This window comes from Harpia harpyja, chromosome 10 (assembly GCF_026419915.1).
Source record: "Harpia harpyja isolate bHarHar1 chromosome 10, bHarHar1 primary haplotype, whole genome shotgun sequence".
NCBI lineage: Eukaryota > Metazoa > Chordata > Aves > Accipitriformes > Accipitridae > Harpia > Harpia harpyja.
In genome coordinates, this window is record NC_068949.1 from 13,001,900 (window position 1) to 13,022,812 (window position 20,913).

Sequence of the window (20,913 nt, forward strand, 5' to 3'; positions counted from 1 at the left end):
CAATGAACCATTGCAATTTGACTTGTTTACTCTGTTCCGAAATGTCTCTGAAGATGTTAAGATTGTTACTAGCTCTAAGTAAAGCCACATTTAGAAAGTATAGATGATGTTATTAAGATCAGTTAGATTCCTTGAGTTTTAATCCTCTGAGATGTTAGCTGACAATTTAGCATTTCTTCAGAGCTCTTGGACAACTCTACATTGTCTTGATGTGACAAGTCATAATACCAATGCTGAACATGCTGGAGTAGCAGTTCTCTGCCATTGAGATGCACAAACATTAGAGAGGAGGTGCTGTGTAGGACCTAAGCTCCTAAGATAATAAGCTGTACCAGACCTTTCCCTCATTTTCTCTCTCCCCCTCTTCCCCCCCCCCCCCCCCCCCCAAATTTAAGACATTTATGTTCTTTAAGTAACTTTTCTTTTAGGCATGGAAGGTGTCTTTGAAATAATTGTCCCTTGGGCTACCAGGGAATATATCATTCCAGTTAAGAAATCACTGACATAATGAAATCTTCTGAGCATTTTCCAATATGCAGTATATATAAAAAGATGGTTATTTTGGCACATTTGGGGCAGAAGATTATGGAAGCTAAGCTTTCATTAAAACTGTAGTTATACTTCTGTTTTAGTTCTTAATTTTCCTCTGTCAAATTTTACTGAAATAAAACTTACTGAATCTTTACATATTGTAAGCTATAAGCTGGTATAATTTTTTTAGAATCAGGGCAAATCACAGATCCGCAGGTCAAGTGATGTGGATTTTAATTGTAGGGGATGAAAACACTCCTCAACACTACACTGTCTCATTTGTTTAAAGGTGGTGGCTTGTGAATTCTGTATTTCTGTCATTCTGTTGTTCTGGGCTGTTTGGACTGTAGAATTAAGAGTTGGCTCTAACAATTTGTAGCTGTGATCTTTCATTTGCCCATACGAAATACCCTTCTTGGCCTTTTAGAGCACACTTCCAAGAGATAACTTCTGTGTTTCATTTATTGAGTTTTTAATATGTACATTAAAAAAACGTACAAACATCTGAACTGTAGGGAATGCGAGGGAACAAGCTCACAGGCTGGCTCTCTGGAGCAGTGCCTAGGTGCTAGGGGAGAGCTGAAATGGAAATTGTCGTCTTTAGTGATTCTTCATGGGGAAGATTTCCAGAGTAGCTCTCCTCTTGTGAAATTTGGAAATCCTCAGGGTAAAGCTACCACATGGCGTTTTTTAAAGTTGATGTTGTATGTAGTGAAGTAACAGTTCTGAGAAGTAATGAAAGTATGTTTTCCTTGGCTGGTGGTTGGGTAGAAATCCTTGTGAGATGAGCCGTGCTGCCTGCGGCTCAGAAGCAAGGTGTATCTGCGTGAAAGAATAAACACATTATTTGACTCCTAGAAAGCAGGGCTGCAGTCTAAGGGATCTGGAAAGAATGCACAGTGCTGAATGCACCAGTCTCAGAGCTGTGCTTCAGATCGTAATGGAGAATGTTTAGAGAGGAGTTTGTTTTTAGGAATAGAGTAGGTAAAAGTAGGTATCTGTGAATCAGTAATGCTTTTATAAAGTTTAAAAGGTTGGGGAGTTCATGCATTTGGTTGGGGGGAGGCAACTTTGAAGCACCAGTGTAGTTTCCCAAGTTGAAAGATGGGGAACAAAAAAGGAAGAAAAGTGCTACAATGATAGTAAAGGTGATGGTAACAGCACTTAGAACAGCCTACTGTTCTCAAGGATGATGGGCAAGATTAAAAAAAAAAAAGAGGTGGGGGGCATTTAAAGGGGAATGGAATAATTGCAGTTTTTACTGTGGAGACTTACTCCCTTTTTTCTTAAAACTGTGTCTTTATTTCACAGCAAGCAAGGGCAGAGCAGGAAGAGGAATTCATCAGTAATACTCTGTTTAAGAAGATTCAAGCTCTGCAGAAAGAAAAAGAAACACTTGCAGTAAACTATGAAAAGGAAGAGGAATTTCTCACTAATGAGCTCTCAAGAAAACTGATGCAGGTAATTGGTGCCTTTACTGAGGTTTCTCCCAGCAGCCTCAGGACCAACTGGTGGCTGAACTTTTTTGTTAGTGTGACTGCAGTCAGAGGGATGTGGTCAGGTTGTAGCTGTTGTAAAGCTTGACACTTGATAAAAGTAAAAGACAAGAAGTGTAGTGAGTAAGCATTTTTTAATACATTGCTTTAAAGTTTGCATCTGCAAACTCATAGCGTTGAGAACCTAAAAGTTTGAATAGAGATGCAAAGAAATGGATGTCATTAAAGTAAATGGTAACTGTCTTACAGAAGAGAGTTACTGATTAATTTAAAATGTTAGTGAAACAGACACTTTTTTCTGGAGTATTTTATATTTAACAGGAGTCCCAAAATATTAAATTTTATATACAAGAATGTGCAGCAATGCTTGAAGGAGACTTTGTCTGTAAGTTTATCCATACTTTTAACAAAACAGTTGCTTCTCTTGAATTAAAACACATCAGTCTGGTGCTAAAAGTAAAAAGTTAAAGATGCTGCGACAATTTATGGCAGAGAAACTTCTTTTCATTACACAAGTTGCTAATTTTTGGAAAGTGGGTAAGTATTTGTTGGAAGTGGTGTGCACTGTTCTCATAGACCTGCCTAAATACCTCCTTTTGGCCTCTGTAGGAGACAGGGTACTAAGGTGAACGTTTGGTGTGATCCACTATGGCTGTTTTCATGCCATTACTTTAACCTTTGTCATGAAAAACTAGTCCATTTTAAAGAACCTAATTTGTATGTTGTAAGCATTTCTTATGTCTGCAGCTGGAGACTTAAGGCATATTTAGGCCTGCAGTTAGGAAATACACTGTTTGGAAACAGCATTAGAGCTAATCCCATCTGACCCTTTTGTTACTGAAAACTGAGACTTTTATGACTTTGTCTATTTGATGCCTATTATCTCACTGTAAGTTAAGTATCAAGATCAAATATCCTCAGTCTGATATTACTATTTCCCTTTGCTATTCTTGAGGACTGACAAGAATGTTTCTGAATAAGATGTACATTTGCTTTCAAAGTCATACATTTTTATGAAAAATAGAGAAGCAGATGGCAGTAAAATAGGGGGTATTGAGTGTTCTTTTCTAATTCAAGTAAGATGGAGATACCACTATAGAAAAAGCTTTCCACTAAAATCTCTTCCAGAAAAGGGAGAAACAGTATGTTGAACAATGTTCTTTAATTGAAAGGGGTATATAGAAATCTGTTAATGAACCAGCTTACCTGGGACTGTACTATATGTTATGTAGAGCAAAGTAAAACTTACTTTAAAAGTAAAAGCATGAATTACACTTGATTTGGTTGAAGGTTTTTGAACTCATATAATGACCTTGCACACAAATTTGTACAACACCAAGTTCTGCAGCAACTAAATATCTGTATCTAGTAATTGCTTAAAATATGCTTAGCCTTCTTCCTAGAATTCAACTGAGATTGATATAAAGCTGTATCTTTAACAGTTCTTAAATTACTAATGTTATGCAAAATAGGTTCACACATTACAAAGAGAAATACAAGCTCCTTGTGAACCTAAAACTACAATTAATTTTTATTCTTTTCTGCTATGGACTTTCAGAAAGTATCCTTTGATTGTTGCCCCAAATTAAGGAAAAAGCTAATAATCTGCTGTTACTAAAATGGCCAAGGGGGTGCCTCATTGTAATGTATGAAATAATGCAAGGGCATTATGCTGTTTATCCATTGGAAACCCTTAAAGGGTGTAACTTCATTCTGACTAGTGAGAGAAGGATTCAGAGAAGCATGTATGTCTGAAACAGAACGCAGGCATAAAACTGCTGAAGTTATTCTCACCTTTTGTACAGCATCTGGAGAAAATCCTCAGTTTTGGATTCAACATCTTCCCATAAATGCTATCCAGCTTTCAGTAGGCATGCTGCAAGTTTCTGCTGAAAGAAAGTAACTACATAGCCATAACTACAATAATATGGAGGTATAATTCTGACCACCATCTGCTTTTATTAAACAATATCTCAGCCTACAGCCTTACACTTCATTTAGTGTGGCTTTCCTGTAAGCTTCATTTAGCGTTTGATAAACAAGGTCATGTCAACCAGAAGATTTTTAAAAGGTGACAATTCTTAAATACACTTGTGTTCCAAATTGTTAGTCCTAAAACTGTGTCATTTCTGTCAGTATCATCAGGTAGCAGTTTTTGGAAGTAAATTGTTTGTCTGCTATCTGAATATTAACCCAGCTTACTTGAAAAAGAGAACAACTGTCAACATCCTGTCGATGTTGGTAGTGGTTGTGCCTGTGAGGGGTGAGTGCCATGGAATATCTTGCCTACAGGTTCACCTGTTAACTGCAGTGCACAGAGGAGATGATGATAAGGGATATATCAAAGTTCTAGTGCAAAGCATATTTTAAGCTGTGTCAGAGGAATCTGCCTGGTCAGCAGGTTTTGTAGGCCATACATCTGGATGACTTTTCATACCTTTACAGTGGCTCAAGACTTGCAGAACAGGTGGAGGGCTTGTTTGTTTGTTTTAAAGCAAACAGTTTAATACTAAAACTATTATTCTGTTTGTGTGTATGCTGAATGCAGATCTCGTGTCATGGCTTGATTATGTCTTTGATGTGATAAACTTGCTGTGAAATGCAAAAAATGTGTATTAATATATTCTCCTTAACACTAGTAACATGCTCAGCAGCTTATAAATTATACAAATGAAATGGTCTCTTCCCCTAAAGAGCTTACCTGTAGAATTATGGTAAACAGTATGTTTCCACAAAAATAATTTTGTATCTCTATAGTGATTATGGATTTAGTAAGTTGATATTAGAATACTTGTGAGTTGCAGGCAATTTTCTTAAGTAGCAAAGAACTGAAAGTAATATTGACATTGATTTTTGTTTTCTGAAAGCTTATCTGCTGTTTGGAAGTTCAGTTATGAATCCTGGAAATTATACCCATGTAGACTGCCAGATAAAAACTCTGAGAAGAGAAACTCCTGTTACTACAAATAAACTCATTTTGTGGAAAAGAGGGCATTATTAGCACAGATCACGTGGTCAACTTAGTATTTATTACAGTATCTTTTCTAGTTTGGGATACTCTTCCCATTACACAGGTGTAGTTCTAAATTCCTGACTAATGTTTTTCAAATGCAGAAGGTTAAGATAATTACAGTTTACTTTTTTTAATTTCCTGAGATTTGGGAGTGCCAATACTTACCATTACCTACTAGAATGTAGCAATTCTGTCTTTATTAGAGGATGCAAGGCTGATGAGGCTAATAATGAATTGATAAATGCCCACTTCCTTTTTTTTTTTTTTTTTTTCCTCTGGAGAGAATTCTAGCTAAATCAGATGCAGACTTTGGATGATGACTTAACCAGAAATACAGTAGCCTCCAGTGGAATTGTGGGCAGTAATTGGTTGCTCCACTGTTCTTTGCTATTTGGGGTTAAACTCTTAATCTCTGTATTTGCCAGGCAACATTGGTCTGACCTGGAACTAGACTTTCAAAATTCATGCTGTCAGACATGGTGCATCAAATGGCTTCCTGGTTTTTGTATGACTAAGGGAAAAAAAGAATGCATATAAATCTGTTTTGTCTAAGACTTTGCCTTTTGGAACAGAGGGAGGGGATGTACTTCTGGTAAACTGCATACGATTTGTAGTCTTTTAATTTTTCAAGTATTTACTAGTCTGTGGCTGTGTCAAAATTACTGGCATATTATTCAGTTGAAAGCCACCTAGCAGAGGGACTTTTTTCATAGTGCCTGTGTGTTTTTTGCTTTGTCAAACCTTTGTTTGTCACAATTGTAGGGGCTTATGCATCGCATTCAGAGCGGCATCTGGAACGAGCTCCTAGAATGTTAAAACATTTTAAATGTGAAAGCTGTCTGCCAGAGCACAAGCTGCAGCGCTCCTCACTAACAGCCTAACAAGAATTTCCCAGTTCAGCATGATGTGCATTACTATTATAAAATAGAGAGTTACATCAGGTTTTCCATATTGTAAGAAATTAATTTTGAAACATTTTACTATATGGCAGACTGAGTCTAAATGTACACAGTAGCACATAAAAGAAGGTGTTTTCACTGGAATAACACTGTCTTCCTGTTGACAGGCTTTCTGGTGCCATACCATTGCTTGATAATACCTGTTTATAACTGCGTGGCATTAGCTGTTACTGCCTCTGTAAGCCCAAAAAATAAGTATATGCTTTTACTAGTTAAATTTCCTCTGTTTAGCATAACTTTTAATTTTAGGCTGAATGCTGTGGAGATGGAGCACAAGCATTTCAACAGAGGTTTTGGAGTAAACAGAAGCTTTTCATCACATACGTTCCTGATAAAGTTCTTATAAGCCTTCTTTTCATGAATGAATACATTCATTTTCCCATGTACTTACTCTTAACTATATTTTTGTCTACCTGACTAAGTCTCTGGAAGCTTTGGAACAATATTTTTTGTGGAGTTCTTGATCCCTAGTCATTATAGAATGGTAGTAATATTTTGCAGAGTATCATTAGAAGTGTTTTGATGCAGGATCTGTTCTTGCAGCTGTGGATGTGGACTTGAGTTACTGTTTTGAAATTTAAAGTATTAAATCTTGAAGATTTATCATTTGTGTAACAAGGCTGCTTGAAAGTAATTAATTTTTAATATTGTTTGAACTTACAAAGTCAATTATTCTTTAAATTGTGCAACAGTCCTTTTCAAAATCAAATACAGATTTTTTTTCAATACCCTTATATTTTTGGAAGTGCGAATTGGTCCAAGTATCTGTCCTTTAAAGTAAAATGTTACAACATACCAAGATAATAGCATAATGTGTGGTCAGGCAGATTAAGTAATTGGGAGGCTCCACAGAACTGTTTCTCATGCAAGTCTGATTCTTGACAGTTCTTTCAAAAAATTGTAAGCCTGTAAACATAAGCTATTACCCTTCCTGCTCTCCAAAATACGATGTGTCAGCTCAAGGATGCAAATGTGATTGTGTGGAATAAACAGAGTCAGCTCATCTATCATTTATTTGATGAACATCTGGATGTAAAGAGGAGGCAAACTGCTGATACAAATCTGTTAATAAATAGGACTTTCAGGATGCAGCAGAGGAGTAATTGGACAACTTTTGATGGCTGGAGTACTAAAAACAGACAGTTCAGTACAATATACAAGGTCATAGTCTGGGGGATAAATGAGGGTTGGGGTTTTTTTTGAAGGAACTTCATCCATTAGCTCCATTATTTAATAAAAACACCTTCCGCTGTCCCAGAATAAGCCAGTACAGTAAGGAAGTAAGGTAAATGTGGTCCTGCATTGTATCAGGAAACTTATTTCTGTAGAGAGAGAAGGATATTACTGTAGTTGTATAGGACTTAACCTGAACTAATGCATGCACTCTTTCTGCTGCTAAGCTTTGTATTTGGTAGGCCTATTCTCACTTGAAAGTATTAGCTGGGTCTCTTGCATCAAACCCATCTCTGATCTTATGTAGCTGAAAATCCCCCCAGTATCTCTCCTGCAGTTTTCATGTGCAATTCAAGGCCTATAAGACATTGTCATCAGGGTGACACATTCTAACACATTTTTTTCCTTCTCTTTAGCTGGAAGCCATAGGTGTATCTGTAAACAGTTGTTAATATAATTGCATATAATTAAAAACAGTTTGAAAATACTCTCTTACTTTACTAAGTAAAATAAACACTGTCCACCAGTGTTTTACCAGTGGATATTTTCTCATTGTTAGCAATTCTGTTTTTCAGCATTAGGGTTTCAGCATTAACTGGGTTTGGTTTGGTTTGGTTTGGTGATCAAAGCCAATAAAAGGGAAAATTATTTTACCCAATTATGAGTGACAGACACCATTAATATGTATTTTGGGGTGTGTTATTAGTATTTTTCTCACACTTTGAATAATGAAGCTGAAGGGGTGAAGAGGAGTAGCACAATAAAGTAAGTTCATCAGAATGTCTGAGAGGGCTTTCATATTATAATCCCTTTTAGCACTCAAGGGGAAAGTGTTTGTGGGTTTCTTTTTATTCCCAGTCACTTTGCTTTCTGGTATATTTATGTTAAAATCAGAATAGAAGATATTCCTGTAATAAATCTCTCCTGGCTTCACTTAGTAGCTTTCTGATCAGCTGGAATGGTGTTTTGGCTGCAGTATGTTCACACTCCCAACGTAGGGGTTAGTAGATCCTACACAGCAGCTACAGATCTAACAAATAAGCCTCATCAGTTCCTGTGTGATGGAAATTCCAGCAAGTTTTAAAAGGAACGAGGCAAGATTGTGCTGTTGCAGCTCGATTTGTTTAAATAATGTGGTAGTTGCATTTGCATGAAGCACACAAAAGCAAGAAACAGTATTTGTTGTTAAGTTGGCTTGAGGTTCCTTCATACAACTGTATGATTTGCCTGACTCACTGGACGGACTGCAAATGCTAGCAGTCCCCAACCACACGCTTTCTGTTAGCAGCATCTGGCTTTAGGCTGAGTAAGAGATTCTGGCTATGTGCTTTTTCACACAGTTTAATTTGCTAACTAAATATAAGCTGATTACAGCAACTGGATTTGGTCTCAATTTTTAGTTAGGTGGGAAAAAAGCATCTAGCTTTTTTAGTAAAGCAAAATGGAGATTGATGACAGTGCAGCAAGTACCTTGAGCTAGGTGGTAATCTGCATTCTGTTTGCTCCTTGGGCTGTTTGGCTGTCTTCAGTCTTAAACTGTAGCTGCTGTGTAGGGGTGGGGAAGGAAAGGAGAGAGGGGCTTACAGAGCTATAAGACTAAATAATGTCCTTTTCATATTAAACCTGTTTTTCTCCAACCAAGCTTAACTCCAATACTGAAGTAAGAAACTTCAAATTTTTTGTTATCAAACAACACAAACAGTGTTTTGATTTAAAAGTGTGAATATAAATTTTTCTTTTAATGAAAATCTCACTTAGCAGCCCTGTGTGTTCTCACACAGGAAATGAAATGGCTTTATTTCCAACTAGACAGTTCAACAAAATTTCCCTTGAGTGTTAAGAAAATTTGTAACATTGATTTGAAATAACCAGTGTTTTTGTATAGACAAAATCTTTTGATACTTGATAGCATAGGAATAGAAATTAGATTTGGGTTGGGGTTTTTTTGTTTGTTTTGTGTTGGATGTGGGGTTTTTTTGTTGTTTGTTGTTTTTTTTTTCCCCACTATCTTGTTGCAGAGCAATTTCAGTAGTATGACTTCAGTTGTGATTTTAAGCTTTCAGCTGCCTGGGAGAAGGAAGTGCTAAGACCTGCATTTTATGCTTTGGGTGCTCTTGAGATGATGCATTTAGATTAAAATTAATGCTTTTGTGAACATTATGATAGATTTTTTACTTTTGAAATATCTATATTTTATATACTATATATTATGTATCTATGTTGATTGGACTTTATTAAATATTTGGAAATGTAGTTTATTTCCATCTGCTTTGTAAATGGAACACAGTTTAAAATGTTGCTTTTTGAAGGGCTGTTGTGTGCGTTGTGCATTTTGAAGTCTTCTGAGAAGAACTATCATTAGAGAATTTAATGTGTTAAGAATAAACGTGTAAATAAATGGTGCATAAAGTTTTATACTTTCATCTATGTGTTTAAAATACTTCCATGTCTCCTAAATTTTCAGCTGCAGCATGAGAAAGCTGAACTGGAGCAGCATTTAGAGCAGGAACAGGAATTTCAAGTGAACAAACTGATGAAGAAGATTAAAAAACTGGAAAATGATACAATTTCGAAGCAGCTCACGCTGGAGCAGGTAACTCCTTACTTTCAGAATTATATGACTGTAAAACAAGGGATTCTGGGAAAAAAAACCCCAAACTTGTTCTGTATTAGATTTGACTTAATTTTTTAAGTATGTAAGAAACTGGGCAATATCAAAAATATAGAAGAGTCAGTTTGACTTTCAAAGCAATAAATCATTAACATAATTTATTATGAGAAACTTCAATTAATTTTTTTTCATGGCCATTATAACTTTTAGTAGCCTTACTGCAGGCCTTCATGCCTGCTGGACAGCTGTGAGTTTTGCAAACGCAACTGTTTTGTAAGTAATGCTGCTTGTTGCTGTTCATCAGCTTCCGCTCTCATGCTACTAGTGAGAAAGACTGTCGCTTCTGATAGTGGTTAAGCACAACAGTAAATGATATGTATGTGGTCTAGTTGTGCTCTAGGTCACCTTTTTGTGGCAGCTTGGATAGCACAGGACTTAAACTGTGAGATGTCAGCTGCGTGTATACTTTAAAAGATTCAACTACATCCAACTCCCTTCCTCCCTAGACAGTTATGAAGATTGTAGAGATAAAACACCACTTGTTTTAGTCATTTTTCCACTGGAAGCTTAGACATTGGGGCTGCTCTTATGTCTAATTTTAGGCATGTGCATCAAAGCATCTCAGTGGCGTTAGTAGGAGTCCTTTTGTCTTAAAAGGCAAACTGATGAAACATATAGGTTTGTTAAAGAATTTCAATTTTTCTGGTTTGTGGAAGTCCAATAATTTGGGTGGTGTAAAAATAGTAGATTATTTGTGTGAATTTTTTTGCTATTCTCATCAGATGTGGAACTTTTTTGTTGCTGGTAATCTGAATTTCTACCAGTTTTGTGTGACTCCTATTTCTGTTGACGTTGTGGATAAATTAATTAATGGCTATCTTAATGATGAAATGGGTTTTCTTGATTCTTATGCTAACATTCTGTATGGAGAGATCTATGGAACAAATTGAAAAATAGAAAGGTAGGAAGATGTAGTTGCCAGCAAATCCTTAACCAGCATGGAAATTAACATGAGATTGACATAACTCTCTGAGCCACAAGGTGGTGGTGGTGGCCACTTAATCAAAATGCAAAGTAAGCTTACACAATAAGCTGGTTTAGTCTTTGAAATGTTAACATGAGTCACAGCTAAAATCCTAATGGTATTTATTTTTGTATCATTTTTCTGGGCAGAGTTGTGAAATCATAAAATTTGAAACTCGCTGCTACATTTGAATATCAATGATAGATTGTCCAAAAAGCGTGGATGGTCAAAGGTCTTTCTCTCAAATATCTGACCTTGAAAACTTAATTTGTTTATGAAGATGTTAAATTTGGCTGTCAGCCTTACTTACAAATGCCATGCGTATTTATATGTAATGCAATGTACACCTTTGTTTTCTCTTACAGTAAGGTATAGTAAATCTCAAGTTGCTTTAAATTTCAGCATGCTTTCTTTTCTTACGCAAATTAAAAAAAAAGCTTATTGTGTTAATTAACCAGCTGAAGCAACAGCCTTTGGGGCATGTGCTGTACCTAGCAAGAAGCAACTAAAAGGTGTGAGCAGAGCAATGTTGCCTTTATTGTACACATAGGGAATTAAGGAAGAGAGATTGCCACAATACTTCAACATAACCTTTGGGAGACCTGTTAAACAGAGCTTGGAAAGAGTACTTCAGCAATGCTTTGAACATAATCTAGGGCTGCATTACTAGATCACTTTAATCAGTGAGCAGATAGTTACAACATATGTTCACTAAACTATTATTTTTAAAATACAGAGCATGAATTATCTATGCTTTCTGCCCTTCCTCCTTTGCTTTCTCTCATCTGAGCTGCTTATGCCACAGGTGATTGATCGGTAGGTAGCCAGTTTGTAGCAGAGATGGTTGTGTAGAATGTTATTCCTAAATAAAAATTTAAGTTGGATCATAGTGTTCAAATGTGACCTGACTTAATTTTCTTAAGTCAGCTTGAAGTGGCAGAACATTCTTCTCTGAAGGCTAATGGTGAAGAAATTTGCAATATGTGACTATTTCATTAACTGAATGTCTCAGTTAAAATGAGCAATAATGTTCTGTGTTACAGTTCAGTGGTTTGATAGGAAATAAATAGCTGTCAGTTTTGTCCTACAGAGGCCAAGTTTGTGTAGGCTTGCTGTTAGTCTTTTTAATTGCTTTTCCATTTCATGCAGTACAGTGAGAAACTAGAATTGATGCAGTTAGGAGATGAGAAATAAGAGCTAAACTGCTACTAATAATCTTCTGTGCCTGCTTCTTTGAAAGGGGAAGAACATGAAATGTGTAAAATCTTCTGGAAAGATATTCCTGGAGAGCAGCAAAGAATTAAAGCTACAAAGCAGGAGGGGCAGATGAGAAGCAGAGAAGTGAAATTTGGGATAGTGGGCTTAGGCAGAGATCTTATTCAACTTTCATTGATTTGGAAGATCTCCATTTTGGGAGGGAACAGTTGTGCTTGTTAGTAAGCTGGCAAGAAGACTGAAGAAGCGGTAATCCAGGAATACACACACAATGGATATTTTAGCTGCATTTGAAGTGAAGTAAGTGTATGCATGCAATAGAGAGAGACAGATGAGAAGAAACACAAGTGGATGGTGAGGAAGGTTAAAAGGGATTTTTCTCTTCCTCTGAAGGGAAGATTAAGGTCCAAAAAAGCAAGGAATATTTCCTCGTTTCCCTGTTGTGGTGGTAAAAATGAAATGGTGTTTGATTGGAATGTAACTTTGAACCCATATAGAATGACCTTGTATTGACAGAGCTGCTGGTTTGGTCTCGAGATACAATCCCATCCTGCTTATATTTAGAATATTATCACGTTCAGAATATTATCACGTTCCTAACAAATTCATTGACTAGAGATAGACTACATTTCAAAGCACACCTGAAACTACCTAGTACAAAACAAATATTCCTATTCTCTGAATTCACAGCTCTGGTCAGGATGCTGCAGTTGCTTCTCCTGTAGGTTGAGTTCAAGGTGTTTATCCTCAAAGCTTTAATATACTGACACTGGAAGGATCTGGGACAACACTCGAGAACAGGAAAGAGGATACTAATTTCCAGTGTGTTTTCATATTGCTGGAAATGTGGAGTTTTAGATCTTTGTTTTACAACCTGGTTTCTTTGGTGTTTCATTATAGCATTTGTATATTGTTGCTGATGATTTGACTTTGCCATTGTGCATGCTTACCTACATGCAGATTAATGGCCTCTGCTGCCTTCACGATGGTGCTATAATACTAAATGTAATCTTAGATTTTTCACATCCAAGGTTATAAATAATTTACTCTATCTTCCAATTCCAGTGTGCTCTTCTTCTTAGCATTAAATGAAATAGACTTATTTTTACCAGTATGTTTTTGTGGGTTTGGTGCTAGATCAATAATATAGTTGTAAAAAAACCACATCAGAGCAGGTGAGTCTAATCCATGCTGCACTGAAGTGACACAAAAGCCATTGCTGCAGAAGTAGTGATCTGCAGTCAAACCTTTTTCATCGTGTGTTTATATAGATGGCTATGCAATGTAGTAAAGATCTGCATGTTGGTACTGTAGAGGCAAGGTGTGCAGATTCCCAGGATGTCTTGTGTACTTTCTTCCCTCTGAATGCTGTCAGCCCCAAGCATTGGCCAAATTGGCTAACGAGCAGTGCCCTCAAGCAAAGTGCCCTGAATCTCCCAGGGCTGAGACCTTTGCCTTCCTACCACTCCGGCTTCTGCTGGTGTGGGGGATGAAGTGTTGGTCAGGATTCAAATTCTCATCCCTTGTGTGAAGCTGAAGCATGTTGCTCCTGACTTCTCTTTTCTTGAAGTGTAAGCTCCCTCAACTGTTAGTGTACATCTGGAAACTCAGAAATGGAAAGATTTACTAAACAGTGTTTCTTTTTCTAATTATGTTCCCTATTACTCATGAATTTATGTCTATTTTTACTTACAGTAACTAATTCCTCTAAGCTTTAAAGAAGAAAGTTGTGCATTCATTAAACTTGCACTGTTACCTGAAGTGCGTAAGTTAAATTTTGTTTGGGTATCTCAGTATTAATTTAGTGGTTAGCACAGAGCCCTTACAGATTTAAATGCTGTAATAGTACTTCACCCAGTGATGCAGTGTGAGGAAATCACTTAATCTGTTTTCAGTCCTTCCATTTTGTAATGTGGGATTATTTGTCCATCAGGAAAGTGGTGAGTGTTAAACTAAGGCTTGGCTGGGAAAAATAGTTCCATGCTATTTTCCACCTGTAAAGGTGTTGGATCTGTTCCCATATATTTCATTATTGCTAACTTCTGGAGTTCAGCTGCCAGTGTTACTGAGTAAGATCAGCTGTGCCTCTTAGTATTCTAGTGTATTCTTATTAATATTTGCATTGTATTTGTACTAAAATACTAATAATAGATTTCTTCATGTGTGGTTCTGTGTTATATCTGCTTTTATTAGCTTATAGTAGAATCAAGAATGTTTGTTCGCACAGTAAGTGAATGGGAATAATGTCAAGCACTTTTATAAAGCCTTTGCTAAGATAGAAGTACATTTGTTTCTGCTAGTGAGGGTTGATACAGTAACACTTAAGGCAATTCACACAATTTTTTTCTTTACTATTTTTGTTGTGTCACGCCTTTATCTGACACAGGGCAAACATGGCTTCTTTTCTATTTCTGGCTTACTTAACTGTGATTCTTCCACTAAAAAAGTCTAAAATTTTTCAAAAGAATTAATGTTGGTGTTGTGGACAGTAAATTCAGTTTGAACTTCAGAGACACATGGAATAGGAGATGTCCTTGAGTAGGCTTGTCAAGTCATCAGTGACTGAGTGTCCAGGTTTCAAGCTCCTCCTTATTGGCCAGAGACAGCAAGTTTTGTGAGAAAAATTTCTGTTAAGGAGATGACAACTGTGCAACTCCTGAATCTCTTGATTTTTCACTGGCTCTGTGACCAGTGTGTTGTGCCTGATTTCTGTCTCTTCTTCACCTTCTCCTTACTGTTGTAGAGCATCATGTAAAATGGTGGTGTTATAGCAATGATCTTTCCTAATGACAGGTCCTTGCAAAAAATATGTTTCCATCATTTGCGTTGATTGTTTTTCCTCTCCAGCTAAGACGTGAGAAGATTGACCTTGAAAATACTTTGGAACAAGAACAAGAAGCGCTAGTGAATCGTCTCTGGAAGAGGATGGATAAGCTTGAAGCAGAAAAACGGTTTGTCTTGTTGCAGTGTGTTTGTAACTGTGGGAGAGATACCATTTAATATATAATGTTCTGAATTAAATATGTTCATCTCTGTCCCATAAGAGTTGTTTAATCTATGAAAACCTGGAAGTTAAAGCAGTTGTAAAGCTCCTTGTTTACATGATGTCACATCCTTGATTGCTTAAAGTAGATGAAACTAAATAATATAAGAAATGACCTGGGAAAGCTCGAAGGAATTTGCTGAATTTTGTCAACTGCTGGTAGACTCTTTTTAAAGCTTCTGGTTTGGGGTCAGCTCTATATTAGTGGCCCAGAGGAAATAATGTGGTATTTTAGTGTATTTGTTATATGAAAAGCTCTTGTTTGTTCCCTGTCTGCTCGAAGACTTCAGCTTTTTCTCAGTGGTGTGCACTCATGGCATTGAGAGTTCCCGCTGCTTCTTCAATAGAAGTTAAGACAGTGAGACTTTATATTCCTGGGAAAGCTAAGATTAAAAATATGTATTAAAGCAACCCTCTCTTTAATGCCATATCATAAGAACTCTGGTTTTGGGTGGGAGTAGGGGAGAAGAGACGATTAATACCTTATTTTCTTCTACATGTTTAAGGATGGTTACGTTAGCGTGACTGTGAATCTTAACTGGGGCCTCAGAAAACACCTGAGCCTAGGTGAACTGCAGGTCTTGCAGTTTTATTTTACAGACCCCTGCTGTGTGGAAGGTGCTCTGAAGAGCTACATGTGATACTCAACAGTGGTAAATCCATAGCAGGATGGGCCTTTGGTAGGACTTTTGTGCATCTTAGATGTAAAGCATTCTTTAAGCCAAACCATTTCTGGTTTAATTTATCTCAGACTGTGTGCCTTCTTACGTGGAGCTATATATTGTGGAGTCAGACCATGCTTTAGTACCACTTTGTATGGTACGTGTGAATACTAGGCCATGCAAAGAATTGTGCTTGTATAGTGCTGTCCCTGCCCTTCAGGGCAGAGTTGGATCTGGCCAATCAACATATTTCTAGTGAAGAACAGTTCCATGCTTTCAGGCTGAAAAATACTTCATATGTTAACTCCAAAAATCATCATTTAGAACACTTAATATCTACCATATGCTTATTTCATTATAAGAGTTCATTACTCCTGAATTTACAGTCAGTTATTTGAGGTATTTGAAACCTTGACTATATGGAATACCTTTCTGTTTGGAGATTTAAAAAAAAAATAAACAAAGAAAGCCCCCAGAGACTATTTGGCTATGCTTCAGAAAATGTCTGTGAAGTTTTGTCTTTTGGTAATGGTGAAGAGCAGAAACATTGCCAAAAGAGAAGAACATTGTGTTTCACCGTAGATGTACTTTACTCATCTTTTTATCTTGAATATGTATTCTTCCTCTAAGAACATAAATGTAAAAACTCATAGGAGATTAAATGAATTTGCTTAGAAATGATTTTATGGAACAAGTAGCGTTTGAGTATAAAACTGAGGTAACTACATATAGTCCAGAATTTATTTTTCCTGAACTGTATGCAGAAATCTTTGGGAATTTCAGTGTCTGAATATTTTAGAAAATCTGTCTGTGCTTGGACAATAAATTTTACCTTCTTTTATTTTGAGTTAAGAAAGCATTATAAATCCTCCCAAAATTCTGTACCCAAAACCAGTAGTTACACTAAATCTTGTATACTTGTCAGAATCCTTGCAGTGGTTTTCTGGGGGATTTAAGGGGTTTTCTTTTCATTAGAATTGAAGGTAAAGTTTGAACTATTTTTTGTACAGAATTTTGCAGGAGAAATTAGACCAGCCAGTATCTGCTCCACCGTCACCCAGAGACATATCAATGGAGATAGATTCTCCAGAAAATATGATGAGACATATCAGATTTTTAAAGAATGAAGTGGAGAGGTTAAAGAAACAACTGAGGGCTGCACAGTTACAGCGTGAGTAAACAACTTGTTTTAAATCTTTTTGGGTTTGTGTAATATAAGATTTTTGTATATACTTTCATGAGTTTGAAATAAAGGTAGAAGTGGAAGAAAATAGGGCAGGTTTGGATTAAAACGTTTTTATAATTGCTGTATTATTGCTCGTTGATGTTTTTATACTGCAGTTTGGTGGTTTTAGCTTTACTAGAAGGGTATCTGGAAGAATCAACAAATATTTCTTGAATATTTGGGGCCAGAAAAAATGTTTCTATCTTTTTTCTTTTTTTTCAGAGACTTAGCAGTATTTCAACATACAGATTTTTCAAAACATACTTATGGCCTACTTAGTAAGAGTCTTGTTATAAATTAAGAATTGCTCAAAAGAATTAGCAGCTAGCAAAATAAAATACAGTTGTATGTAAGAATTTCACTTGTTAATGATTGTAGCTATCTTTAAATAATTGTAGCTGTGTTAGACTAATTGTTCAGGCAGCTATTTGACTTCACAATATAGCAGAACAAGTAATCTTATTTTGTTCTTACCTATGTAAGATCGCTTGGAAGGTAGACAGAATAAATAGTTGTGTAGAAGTCCTTGTGTTTCTGTTGTGAAAAGTGTCGTGGACCCTTGACCAGAAGTGGAAAGCCTGCTTTTTGCCCTGCCTTTCAACAGAAGAGGCTATGGCTTTGAGCACATGGTCTCAGCTGGCAGGAAGGTTGCTTGCATTTTCCTGTGATATTTGCAATGCCAATCCTTCATTCCTTCATGCTAAATCTAAAATTTCTATCAGAGTTTCATGAGTTTTGCCTAATTCCTGGTCAGTCGCATTATATTTCAATTGATAGGTAAGTAGATACCTGATCATATAGATGGAAGAATTTGGGCGAGTGGGAAACAGGCCATGTTCTCCCCCTCTAGTGTGCTGGTCTTGACAGGCTAACTGGAATATTTCAACCCCCGTTTAGAGAATTAGCTTGCCAGAGGCAGAGGCCTTCCTTAAAGACAGAGATGATGGGAGGGTGCTCTTTTGCAGAGGTTTTGTGCGCAAGTTTGTGGTATTAATAATTTGTGTCAGTTAAGATAAGGACTGCTAATCTTTGTACTTGCCAATTCTGCACTGCAGTCTTCACTTACTGAACTTCAGAACAAGAGCAAGGCCTTAGATTTAAAGTACTCTTTGTACAAATCTGGCCTACTTAATTTCATTTAAAGTATCCTCTATTATTTTTAAGTGGTTTCTTTTTGAATTAGTGTGATTTAGGGTAAAAATTCAGAAGCATTTAAAGTAAAATTCTCATTGAAAATAAGACCTGGGATTAAAAGTACTCTTTCCTTTTGTGAAAAGATTAAACAGAGCTGCAATATGAATAGCAATACTGACAGAAATGGTGGATGTGCTAGCCTGCAAGCAGATGAAACTGAAATAGAGTTTTCAGTTTGGTGTTTGCAATATGTGGCCATTAAAGAACCTCTAGTATTATTCATAAATACTTAATAAAATCTGCTTCCTAAATTCTGATATTGGTATTAAATTTTGTATTCCTGAAGCACTTGCTTCTAGTCTACGAACTGTTTTGGTGTAATAATAGTTTTAAGTAAGTGATACTGTTATATAGAGAAGTGATATTTCCACAGAAGAGAGATAAATTACATATTGTTGATAGTTTGGGAACAGTCTTCTAAAACAGGAATATTCTTTTGATTGAAGGGTGCTGCATAAAGAAGTGATCACAAAGCATGATGAATCATAATTGTTTTTTTTTAATATCAAGGAATTAACTGTAAACTTGATCAAACATTAGAAAACCTTACAAAATACATTGTGTGTTGTAAGTCTTCATCATGTGTTCCATTATTTAAATAACCTGTCAAAATGCTTCATAGCTTTCCATAAGTTGATTTTATCACTTTAAATAGCCTGTGATACCAGACCATTTAAGTGATGTTTGCTGAATTTGTTTTGAATTGCAAACTCAAACTGCCCTTTGATATAAAGAGTAAAGCACTTGTTGACTTTTAATATCAGTATATGTTCTGCTGGCTAGTCTCTATGATAAAATGCGTAATTGAAAGAATGCTATAGAATACATATACGGTAGCAATTTAATACAAGTTTGAGTGTTTTGGGTTTCAGAACTTGTTTTGTGCTTCTTCCTTTAAAATTGAAATACACATTTAAAATAATTTCTTCTGTGTGTTGCAGTAAAACCTTTGTAAGCGTGGAATAACATTATTTTAGTGGAGCAGGAGTCATTGTATTTCTTCTTTATGGTTTTGGTTTTATTATTTTCTTCATTACTTTTTCCTTTCTTTTCAAATTCATTTAAGTAAATACTTTAAAACTTTTTAAATTTTTTACCTTTTATTTCCAAAATAGCTGTCAACGAGTAATTTATTTTAGTAGCTACTGTTTGGAATTAGACTTTGAACTGATAACTTAGACATGAGAATTTTGAGTGAACCATCCTGAGCATTTTCTGTACCCTCATTCTTGAAGCACCTGAGTGAAATTAGGCACAACATATTTGCCTGTCTGTGAGATTGAATTTTAATAAAATTTTAACAAAATTCTGAATTTCAGATTCAGAGAAGATGGCACAATATTTAGAAGAGGAGCGACATATGAGAGAAGAAAACTTGAGACTTCAAAGGAAATTACAGAGGGAAATGGAACGTAGGGAAGCACTCTGCAGGCAACTGTCAGAAAGTGAATCCAGCTTGGAAATGGACGATGAAAGGTTTGTATTTTCTAGCCATCCAGATATGCTGGCATTGAGCTTATTAATCAATACTCGTATTTCTTTTTGAATATTATAGAATAAGTATAGAAATTACCTGTATATGGGTTTCATACACGTATAAAATTTTAGCATGGTCCAGGAATATCTTCAGTAGAATTGTGTAAAACTTGTGTAGAAATCACATTATTTTTAACAGTGAGAAACAAAATATTTGTATCTGAAGATTGCTTAGGGTTTTGATAACTTATATTGAAATAAATATAGCTGTGGAGTTGAGATTTGGGATAATTTGATCATAGTACCTTTGTTTTGTCCCTAATTTGGTAGATTCAGGATAATTTGATCATAGTACCTTTGTTTTGCCCCTAATTTGGTAACGGCAAAGAATTCTGTGAGGTAGGAACAACGTCCTTAACTTGGGGATAATTTGTCCTTTGCAGAAAGTAAAATGTGTTCAGCCAAATACAAAGGGATACTGTGTAAAGCCATAGAGAGAACTTTTGGGTTGTTCTTGATGTCCAAACCATAACATCCTCGATTTTTTTTTTTTTTTTTTTTCCTCTACTGCAAGCTGCATTGCTTGCACTGACCTTACAGATAGTCTTGAGTTTTTCATGGTTTTATATGATGCCTTTTAGTGTTTTCTCACATCATAGTCATATGACAGTGTTATATCTTGAAAGAGGTTTTTAAGTACACTTTGAATAAAACGTTCTTATTTCTTATCAAATGCTCGTTATTTTGTTTTACTGTTTTACATTATTTTGGATTTAAAGCGGTCCTTTAAAAAAAAATATTAAAAAGTTACCCTGTGCTGTGTATTCTTCTGATACTGAGATATTTCTTCTTGGGTCATCGGTATATTTGTTATAAGCCATAATTTACCAGAAACAAAGTACCAGATATTTTGTTTCAAGGAGCACCCTTAAAGTTCAAGGTAGTGTTTTCATTTTAATGAAATACTAGGCAACTGACATATTGCAGTAGCATCTGGTATTAAGATGTAGTGACTGCTATATAAATTAAATTGTTAGAAACACAGGATTCTGGTGTTTGAATCTACTTTTATTAGCCTAATCTTTTCTGCCAGTATTTACATCGTAGTGGAAATATAGTCAAAATCTAAATCTATGTGAATTATCAGTATTAATCAAAAAATGTAGAGTATCCTAATAATGTTTTTGTCAACCAGTTGTAGGTAGTGGTAATCAATAAAATGCAGGGAAATTTCGTTAACTCTTCTGTACTTCTAAGAAATTTCATTGTCATGTTGATTTTCTTGGTACTA

The 20,913-nt window shown here is 35.9% G+C and overlaps 1 protein-coding gene across 2 annotated transcripts in view; it reads left to right on the forward strand.

Moving 5' to 3' along the window:
* The window catches only part of CCDC6 (coiled-coil domain containing 6), a 53,811-nt gene that overhangs the window by 18,931 nt on the left and 13,967 nt on the right, over positions 1-20,913 (forward strand). For both annotated transcript variants that reach the window (XM_052799000.1, XM_052799001.1), the window contains exons 2-6: positions 1,843-1,992; positions 9,637-9,765; positions 14,870-14,973; positions 16,738-16,898; positions 19,466-19,622. In XM_052799000.1, the coding sequence (XP_052654960.1) occupies positions 1,843-1,992; positions 9,637-9,765; positions 14,870-14,973; positions 16,738-16,898; positions 19,466-19,622 (701 nt within the window). The remainder of the gene's footprint in view (positions 1-1,842; positions 1,993-9,636; positions 9,766-14,869; positions 14,974-16,737; positions 16,899-19,465; positions 19,623-20,913) is intronic.